The 10,115-nt window shown below is 53.6% G+C and overlaps 1 protein-coding gene across 1 annotated transcript; it reads right to left on the bottom strand.

Moving 5' to 3' along the window:
* Positions 1–361: 361 nt before the first annotated feature.
* On the bottom strand, positions 362–2,969 carry SP5 (Sp5 transcription factor). The gene is made up of 2 exons (XM_040229314.1): positions 2,798–2,969; positions 362–2,097 (listed from the first exon to the last, which is right to left on the bottom strand). Exons 1-2 carry the CDS (start codon positions 2,846–2,848, stop codon positions 955–957), a joined length of 1,194 nt encoding a protein of 397 aa, XP_040085248.1. The 5' UTR covers positions 2,849–2,969; the 3' UTR covers positions 362–954.
* Between the last annotated feature and the right edge of the window lie 7,146 nt (positions 2,970–10,115).

The raw sequence follows: 10,115 nt of genomic DNA, 5'->3' as shown, positions 1-10,115 counted from the left end.
CCTGTGAACTCTGAGAGTACCAACAACCAGAAAGACACAGGCAATTCACCAGATAAAAAGATCGCGTACTATATGTACAGCAGGTAGCAACTTTTAAAAGAAGCCCGACAGCCTCCGGTCAAGTCCTAAGGCCGCGCGAGAAACTCAAGGTGTGATGGGAAAATCCTACCCTAACCTCTTAACCACAAAACTGACCCTGCCCTCCTACTTTCCGCATCTTTGCGCCCAACTTACGTGCCCAGAACCTTCCAAACTAAAGAAGCCTCGGACATAGGCAGCCCACAGCAGCCTTCAAATTCCTGGCGAAACCTGACCGCTTTGTAAAGCCTCCCGGAAGAAGAAAAGATCAAGTGAGACCGGCTCAGCGGGGTCTTGCCGAGGTGACCCCGGAGTTAACGTATTTATTTTCACGCTGCAACTGTTGATTGCTTTACAGAGACAATTCATGCTGTAGCTCTGCATGGAGCTGAGGGCAAAAGTAACATTTTAATTAATGTTATTATAATTATTAAGAAAGCTATTAAATAACCTGTACAGAGCCCGGCCCAGTCCTAGCAAAAAACTCGAGCACTATTTCAAATCTCTCTAGGTCCTTCCGTTTTGATTTCAGTAGCGTCTGCTGTACACAAAGGTCAGCCCAGGGTGGATCCCCCTAAATGCAGGTCTCCCAGATTGGGGGGAAATGGTTCAGAGCCTCTTTTTCCTGGCGCCGAGCTCTCAACTCTACCACCCCTGCTCCTCCCGGATACAGGGTCCTGTCCACAGGCCGGCCAGGGAGTTGGAGGCCTGGCGTCGCTCTGGGAGGAAGGCAAGCAGGAAGAGGCAAGTGCCTCTGTTAGGTCTCCCCTTGGCCGGCTGCCCACAGGCGCCCCCCTCCCCTCGCCCAACCTCCCCGAAGAGGTGCTGGGTAGGGAGCCCGAGGCAGGAGAGATCTCGAGTAGCCCCTAGATGGGCTTACAGGTCCCGCGGGTCCTCCCGCTTTACTCCGGCCTCAGCAACTTTGAGCTTCTTATTCTGGTGCGTCTTGACGTGCTTGGCGAGGTGGTCGCTGCGCATGAAGCGCTTGCCGCACTCGGGGCAGGCGAAACGCTTCTCGCCCGTGTGAGTCCGCAGGTGCCGCTGCAGCTCGTCCGAGCGCGTGAAGCTTTTACCGCAGAAGAGCCAGTTGCACACAAAGGGCCGCTCGCCCGTGTGCCAGCGCAGGTGCGCCTTCAGGTGCGACGTCTTGCCGTACACCTTGCCGCAGCCCGGCACGTGGCACACGTGCTGCTTCTTCTTGCCCGGCTCTGCCTCCGGGGCGCCGCCCGCCGCTTGGCAGTTGGGGCAGCGGCAGCGGCGGCACCTCCTGGCCGTGGCCGCCAGGGGGGCCTTGGTTTGCAGCAGCGCAGCGATTTGGCTCTGGTACTGCGCGAAGTCCGACGGGCCCAACACCAGGCCCCGCTGCAGCGCGGCAGCGGCAGCTGCAGCGGCGGCCGCCGAAGCGGGGAAGCGCGGCGCGTGGGGGCCCCCGGCGCAGGGGCCAGAAAGGCTGCCCCCTGGAACCCCCGAGGTTCCCGGACCGCTGCCGGCCTGCGGGATACTCCACCACGGGAGGTCGTCAGGGGCCGAGTTGGGGGACAGCTGGCGGCACGTGGGCGGCGGTGGCGGCGGCGGCGGGGGCAGCAAGTTGGAGTAGCCGGGGGGCAGCGCGGCCTGGGCCGCGTAGGGCACGTAGGCGGGCGCGCAGCTGGCGGGCAGCGCCGCCATGCTCGAGGGCAGCATCTTGACCGGCGAGAACTCGTAGGGGTACGAGGGGTCGGCAGGGGGTGTAAGCGGCAGCTCGTGCGCCGCCCCGAAGGACGGCTGCAGGTGCGATTTCTGTGGTGTCAGCCCCAGGCTGGGGTGCGGGGGCGGCAGCGCGCCGGGAGAGTGCGCCGGCATGTCAGCGGTCCACGGGTGAAAGAGCCTGGAGGGCGAGCCCAGCGCGGGGTCGTAGGACACCTGCAGGAAATCCGGGGGCGCCGTGGCGCCCGGCTGGCCGATACGGCTACAGGTGGCGGCTAGCAGCGCCAGGGGCGAATGCTTGCCCAGGTCCGGGGAGGCGCTGGGGGTGCGGTCCTGCATAGGCGGCGGCAGGGGAGGGCGGAGAAGAGACAAAAGGTTAAGCGCTCCAAGCGCGGTCTCCGGGTTGGCCCGCCTCCCGCACGCCGGCTGTAATACCGCCGCCCCTCCCCTGTCCCGGCTGTCCCTCCCCTGGCCGCCGCACCCTGCGCACGCACCCACCAGTTAGGGGAAACTTTTGGTGCCCTCGCTACCTGGAGGCAGAAAGCGCGAGCGCTTCCTGTTAAACTACTTGGTGCAGAGTTGCTATCCAGTCTCAGAGGAAGCAGGCACAAAGTAGGAGGGGAGAGAGATCCGACGGGCCACTCCCGACTCCGCGGTCGGAAAGGGTCTGGAAACACCCACAGCCCGGCTGCTCATCTACCTTCCCTCCCATCTTTTAAGCTCTCATTTCCACTCTACTCTCGCGCTCCTCCTCCGCCCGCCCCAGGAGGGCCCAGCGCGGTGAGCTGGGGCCGGTTCTCAGCCAGAGGCGCACCTCCAAACAACCCCCGCAAACGCGCATCCCTCCCCCCAGAGGCCACACTCTTGACACCAAGGTTGGGTGTGAAGTTGGTACGGGCACCCCTAGGTCTCACTTCATTGACACCCACGTAGCGGGATTCTCTTTGAAATTCAGGAGGCACAGAGTACCAGGAAAGATCCAGACAAGACCCTTCCCGCCTTTCCCTCGCCCGCCTCCAAGCCCAGCCCTGACCTGGAGGAAGGCCTGCAGCGAGTCGTTCCGGAGGACGGCCACGGCGGCCATGGCTACGGCTTGCGGGCCGCTGGCTGCGGAGCAGGGCGCTGCTGAGGCATGGAGACCCGAGGGCGAGGACGAAGGGCCGCCTAGCGTCCCTTCCCGGCGCCCGCCCTGCGCGCTGGAGCCCTCCCTGCCCGCGCCCCTCGCCGCACCCCGCTCGCTCGCCCCGCGCGCGGTCTGAGCGCTTCAGGATCACCTCCAAGAATTTGATAAGGACTTTGCTGGGCCGCCAGCCAGTCAGAGGGAAGATTTATGGCTTTGAAGTTTGCCGCTACCCAATCATCAAAGAATAGCGGCTCTTTCAGAAGCGAAAGCAAATCCTTTGAATCCACAAAGCTCCTATGGTGTGTTTGTTGGTCTGGATAAAAGAACTGATTATTAGGGGGGATGGGAAGGGAGGAGATAAAGGCGGGACAATTAATGAAGTAATCACTATGTGGGAAATGTATATACACAAATAATTGGATTTTCCTGATCAAAGGGGGCCTTGCCGCCTGGAGACCCGCGCTTGGGTTGCTTGAGACACTCGATCTCCCTCTTCCCCCTACTCCCTTGCAATTAAAGATTTGCACCGAGGCAGCGCCCAAAGTGACAAAGTGTCTTTGTTATCTCCAGAGGAATCTGCCTTCGGCTTCCAGGCGCGGGACTTGGAGACGAAGATGAGGGTAATTCTCTTCTCCCAACGTACTTACACACCCTACAGCCGGACAGCAAACGCAGAGGACCGAGCACATCCTCACTCCGAGCACACCTTGGACCCGAGGGAGCCCCGCACCCCGCTGCCGCGTGCTCCCGCCTCCATCTCCAACTGGGCGGCAGCCGAGAGGCCGGCAGCTCTGTGACCCTGGGCGGGGCAGGGCGGCCGCCCAGGGCGCAGGATAGTAGCGCACACGCTCCAGTGCCTCCCGCCTCACTTGCGACGTTCCTCCTGGCGATCTGGAAGTTCTCGGCCCACAACTTTTGCAAATAGTGAGCCTGGGAAAAACCCAAGCCGTGATTACTGCCAAAGCCAAGCTTGGCAGGACACCCAGGGCAACCCGAGGGAAAAATATTTGCTATCTCGCTTTTCTCTCTCTGGGCAGGTATGCTGCTGCTGCTGCTAAGTCGCTTCAGTGGTGTCCGACTCTGTGCGACCCCATAGGCCCCACTGAAACCCCAGAGATACTAGAAATCCCCACCGCCGCGCTAAGGCCCGCCAGGCGAGTGCGCCCTCTTCCAAACTGCACACACATGCAGGGAACTACCGGGACAAAACAGTAAGGCGCGGGGGAGAAGGCCTGTAGATGCTGTCGTTGAGCAAACCAGAGATTGTACGAGGGTGGCTCTCTAAGTGGAAAGAAAAGTCCATAAAAACTGTTGCTCCTGTCACCTTTGTAAAGAAAAAGTTCTTCAGTCTCGGGACATGCTTCCTTGGGGTCAGGAAAACGCTCCCCACAGTGTATTCTCCCCCAAACCTTCGCTGCCAGCCATTGCCCAGCCGAGGAGGGACAGCTGGCTATCTTCCTGCCTCCGGCCCCAGGGTGCGTCTTGCGGGGGCCGTCCGGACACCCAGATCTCCTCACCCGGTAGGGCAGGCAGGGCTCCGCGGTGTCCTCACCGCGTTGGAAGGCATTAGGAGCCGGGAATAGCCGCTGAGGCCTCCCGCCGGCGGCCACGGTCCGTGTGACCGCTCAGCAGAGTGGGCCTCCTGGGCTGGGCCTACTCCGCTCCGCGTGCAACCTCCGGGTACGCCGCCTCCTCTCTGCGAGGCCGCGGACTGTGCAGGGATCCTCCGAACCATCTTGCATCCAGCCTTCCTGGGTACGGTTCTCTCGGTACTGCAGGAGACTTACATGAGAAGGCGGATCAGGTGGTCCAACTTGCCGTGCGGCGCCAGCAGTTAGCCCAACACCAGCTTCTGATTCGGAGTCTGGGCCGTGTATCGGTGCCCTCTGCACTCGACAACGGCCCCCCACTCCAGTCCTCTCGCCTGGAAAATCGCATGGACGGAAGAGCCTGGTGGGCTGCCGTCCATGGGGTCGCTAAGAGTCGGACACGACTTCACTTTCACTTTTCACTTTCATGCGTTGAAGAAGGAAATGACAACCCACTCCAGTGTTCTTGCCTGGAGAGTTCCAGGGATGGGGGAGCCTGGTGGGCTGCCGTCTATGGGGTTGCACAGACTCGGACACGACTGAAGCAACTTAGCAGCAGCAGCACTCGCATTGTATGCTGTGTGCTTAGTCGCTCTCTTGTGTCTGACTCTTTGCGACCCCATGGACTGTAGCCCAACAGGCTCCTCTGTCCATGGGGATTCTCCAGCCAAGAATATTGGAGTGGGTTGCCATGTCCTCCTCCAGGGGATCCTCCCAACCCAGGGATCAAACCCAGGTCTTCCTCACTGCAGGCGGAATCTTTACCGTCTGAGCCACCGAGAAGCCCAACACCAGGCCATCCTCCATGCCCAAAGCCAGCAAAATAAACTTCTTGCTGAAGAGGAATGGTCTGAATGCACCCCCAATACTATGTTTGAGCACTTTGCAAGCCCTGTACTTGCATGCCCCTCTTCTTTCCAACAAGGTGCCACCCAAGATCGGTGAGCAGTGTCTGCACAGCTCGGTTGACACAGTCTGACTGCTGAAGAGGTGGTCCCAGTGCCCTGGGGGCCAGGAAAGGGAGGGGACTTAGTGTTTTGCTTCGGAGGCCAGGCAGACCTACATCTTTTCACAGGAGACCAGAAATCAATTACCTGTGAAACCTGGGACAGGAAGGAGCCCTTTCCCGCATAACTGTCAGAGGCCAGGGAGTCCCTACGGTGCACACTCATGCAGGCACCTGTCCGCACTGTGGAAGCAGACCTGGTCCCTTAGTGAGCTTCCTTTTGAGCTTCTGTAAGCTCTTCGACCTCCACTATCGATGCTTGAGGGGAGTGCCGCCCGGGCTGGGACAAGCAAGCTAGAGGCATTCTTATTTGCCAAATCGGATCGCTATTTAAACAAAAAGGCTAGAAAACCCAATTCACATCTCCATAGTTGTTACAGAAGAGAACCTTTTCTCCAAGATGCCCCATTAGCCAATAAACCTCCATCAATGGCCAGCAGGGAGAGAGTACTGACTTGGTGTTAATAGCTCCAACTCTGAAACTCTGAAGGCAGATTTCTAGATGCCACTTTTCAGTTGGTGACATTGGCCAGCAAGGTACTCAACTGCCTTGTGCCTCAGTTTCCCAGTTTGTAAAATGGGGCTTATAGCACTGCTCACCATGTAGAGTCTTCATAGGCTTAAAAGAGGTGAATATATTCAAAGTCTTTAGGATAGTGTGGATGCACAGTAGACCCTCCCGTGACTGAAGTCCTAGCTCTGGGCCTCGCCTCCATTTGTGAAAGCCCTCGGGGATTCCAGCCCTCCCAGGCGCAAGCTGAAGTTTGGAGAGAGACTTTTACAAAGTGCTGTTTATCCGCTCTCCCTTTGCAGTCGGGGCGCCTGAAAAACTTATTCTTAATGAAGTAATGTTCGGTGCGTCCATTAAAAATGCAATGCCGGGAGATCAAAGTACAATATTTATTTTAGAAATTTGTTGCAATCACCAAGAGATACAGGTATCAAGGCCAAATGTCAGTTCCGTTACACAAAGCCCGGCGCCCGGGAAGAGCGTGTGGCTGCTCTGCCATAATGTAAAGAGACATCAAAGACCAAGCGCGCGGCAGAAGTGCGCAGACGGGAGGGAGTGAGCCCGGGAGGGCCGGGCGAGCCCCAGACGGCTCGGGGGCTGCGGGGGCGGGGGTCAGTTCAAAGAAGTATCCGCTGGGGCTCGAGTTCGCAGGAGGGAAGATTTAATGGGCTTTCCTTTGTTGGTGGGTGTGTTTGTGCATGGAGGACCCAGGAACTCCTCTGTGGTCCTCCCGCCCGAGGGCGGAGGCGGGGGTGGGGGGCAGGGGTGGGAAGCGGCGAATGGGGAGCAAACTTTAACGGCGGCGGGGGGCGGGGAGGTTGAATACTAGCCTCAGGGCGGCGGCTGGCGCAGTGGAGCGGCTCTCGCAGCAGCTCTCCAAGCAGCAGGGTTCCAGGCTGCGAAGTTTGCCTGGCGGTTTCTTCGAGGGCGGGCGGCGAGCGCTGACGGGGTGCCACCTGCGAGGAGAGGCGGGTAGGTGAACCCGCACAGGCATTCCCGCTATGGACGGACCTGCTGTGCGCGCTCCAGAATCCACTACGGAAAAACGCGTTTACTGAGAGCTCTGGGGTTGCAACTTCGTGATGGGCCTGGTACCTCTCCTCAGGCATTTTCTTTCAGCAAAGCGGACCCATACCCCTGGGATCAATCCAACAGGTCTCCCATCTTCGGTTGACTTTTTAAAAAAATCTATACATAATTTAGGTAATTTCAACAAATTCTTAATTCACTGGCTCTTTAGAGCGGTGTGTTGTTTGACTGCCCAGTCTCGCCCCCACTCTGTGAAAGGCTTAACCTTGCAAGATTTCGCATTCATCTAGTTAATACAGTATCAATCATTGCTTTATTAAAGGTGCTGGGAGGGGAGAGGGCAGAATTTTCCTGGTGGTAGTAGAGCAGAGTCGCAGGAGGATGCCTGTGTGTTTTCTTCAGCCATCTACAACCAAGTATTCTTAGAGCAGTTACTCGGCAGCCTTTTGAAGTCCTGCTAGAGCAGAAAGCTGCTTTTGTTGTTTTCAACTCTCAACAGAAAAGGAACCAAACTTTGCCCCTTCAATTTGAAAGATTTTTTTTTTAATGGTTGGTGGGTGGGTGGGGGTTTCAATCTGACACACTCTAAGTTAACTTTGAGGATTTGGAGACCTTTTGCAGTTTAAACTGGAGACCAAATCACAGATGCCCTAACACTTGTGTCTGAAACAGGGCCTGGATCATTATTACAGCCAAGATGGTTCAGTAACAAGGAATTACAATCCTAGGAATCTTTGGAAAACACAAGCTTAGTTTGAAAGTTTCTTGAACTGGAAACCTTGAATTAACTTTAAGTTTCAGTGAGCTTCCTGATCGTTTGGTTGGAAAAGAATCCACCTGCCATGCGGGAGACCCTGGTTTGGTTCCTGGGTTGGGAAGATCCCCTGGAGAAGCCATAGGCTATCCACTCCAGGATTCTTGGGCTTCCCTTGTGGCTCAGCTGGTAAAGAATCTGCCTGCAATGTGGGAGACCTGGGTTTGATCCCTGGGTTGGGAAGGTCCCCTGGAGAAGGGAAAGGCTACCCACTCCAGTATTCTGGCCTGGAGAATTCCATGAACTGTGAAGTCCCTGGGGTCACAACGAGTCAGGAAGGGACTGAGTGACTTTCACTTTCATTTTAAGCTTCAAATTTGGATCAGTATGTAATGGATGGATAAGTGGAATTCTAAATCTAGGAGGGATACTTTATCTCATCCAGTTAGACTCCTCCATTTGATGGCAGAAGGAAACAAGAGTTGCATAAGTGTGTCATGCCCTTACAGCGCTGTGAACTTCAGTAGATGCTTAGTGGTGTTGGGTGGCAGAGTAGAATTGTGTGTAACAGTGTTATCTGCCTAGTGGTTGGCGCTACAGAACACACAAATGCAGTCGGGACTCAAAGGAGAGCGCTCTGAGGGCTGGAGTGGTGAAGGGAGGCTTATGAGGGCGCTGGCGTTTGAAGGAGACTTTAAGGACCTATGGAATTTTAATTCATAGAAAAGAGAGGGTAGATACAGCAATGAAAGAGAACTCCCCTTCAGGGAGAAGCTGAATAACCATGAAAGGTGAAATTCTACATCTTAGATTTGCTAGTGTAAACACAGTGGGGCCAGGTTAGAGAATCAAGGACTAGAGTTTGGCCCAGATGCTGTATGTAGTAGGATTTTATGTAGGCTTCTTAGCAGGTGAATTACATAAATTCAGTTCATTTATTAAATTTCCTTTTTTAGGAGGGCTGCCTTGCTGAGCGCTTGGAAGGATAAATGCAGATGCAGTTATCTAAGTGTGAGATGGTAAAGGTGTAATCTGGGAACTAGTGTGGGTAGTGAAAGGATGACAAACATTTTAAAGGGAAAAAGAGCAAAACTTGATTGACAGGTTGGAATAAGAGATGAAACAAAGGGAAAAATAAAGATCCCTCTCTTGACAAATGGTGCTGGGAGAGCTGGATACCTACATGTAAAAGAATGATGTTGGTCATTTTACTTACATCACACAGAAAAATTAACTCTAAATGGATCATAGATCTAAATACAAGAGTTAAAGTATAAAAGTCATAGAAGAAAATATAGGATTAAGGCCTCATGACCTTGGGTTAGGCAACACCTTCTTAGATACACCAAAAGTATAAGTGGCAAAAGAAAAAATAAATTGGACTTTGTAAAAATTTATAACTTTGTGCTTCAAAGGATACCATCAAAACAGTGAAAAAACTCATAGAATAGGAGAAAATATTTACTGATGATGCATCTAATAAGAAACTTGTATCCGTAATGTATAAAGAAATCTTACAACTCAACAATAGAAAACTAAAGCCCTTTTTCAAAAGGCAAAGGATCTGAATAGACATTTCTCCAAAGTAGATATGCAAAAGGAAAATAAGCACATGAAAAGACGCTCAATAGCATTAGCCATCACTGAAATACAAGTCATTATTTGGCTTTCACAATAGCCAAAAGGTAGAAACAGCTCAAATGTCTATCAATGGATGAATGGATATACAAAATGTGTTACATTATATGATGGAATAGGTTTTATTCTATTATATGTTACATTTATATGATGGAATATTATTCAGCTGTAAAAAGTCCGAAATACTGACATGTGTTACAACATGGGTGAACTTTGAAAAGCTTATATTATGTGGAAGAAACCAGTCACAAAATATCATTTATAGGATGTTTCCATTTATATGAAATGTCTAGAATAGACAAATCCAGAGACAGAAAATAGATTAGCGGTTGCCAGGCTCTGCAGGGTGGTGGGTAGGAGGAGGAGGGAATGATTGTTCTTGGACTGCTTTTTTCTTTTGGTGGGGGTGAAATATTTTAAGATTGTGGTGATGGTTGCACAACTCTGGGAATATACTAAAAACCACTTTGAATGGATGAATAGTATGATACATGGTTATATTTCAATAAAGCTGTTAAAAATTTAAAAGGAGCCGAAAGCTTAGCCTGTGAAGCGGTAAGAATGGTTCAGTTGCTGATGAAAATGGGAGATTAAGGAAGAAAGACAGATTGGAGTTACGTGGAAGTACTGAATTCAGTTTGGGGCTGTTGAGTCTAAACTGTGAGCTGGATGGATGTTCATGGGGGAAATGCTTGCAGAAA

The sequence above is a fragment of the Oryx dammah genome, unplaced genomic scaffold (genome assembly GCF_014754425.2).
Source record: "Oryx dammah isolate SB20612 unplaced genomic scaffold, SCBI_Odam_1.1 HiC_scaffold_27, whole genome shotgun sequence".
Taxonomy (NCBI): domain Eukaryota; kingdom Metazoa; phylum Chordata; class Mammalia; order Artiodactyla; family Bovidae; genus Oryx; species Oryx dammah.
The sequence above is the reverse complement of the archived record's forward strand: the minus strand, read 5'-3'. Positions and strand labels throughout refer to the sequence as shown.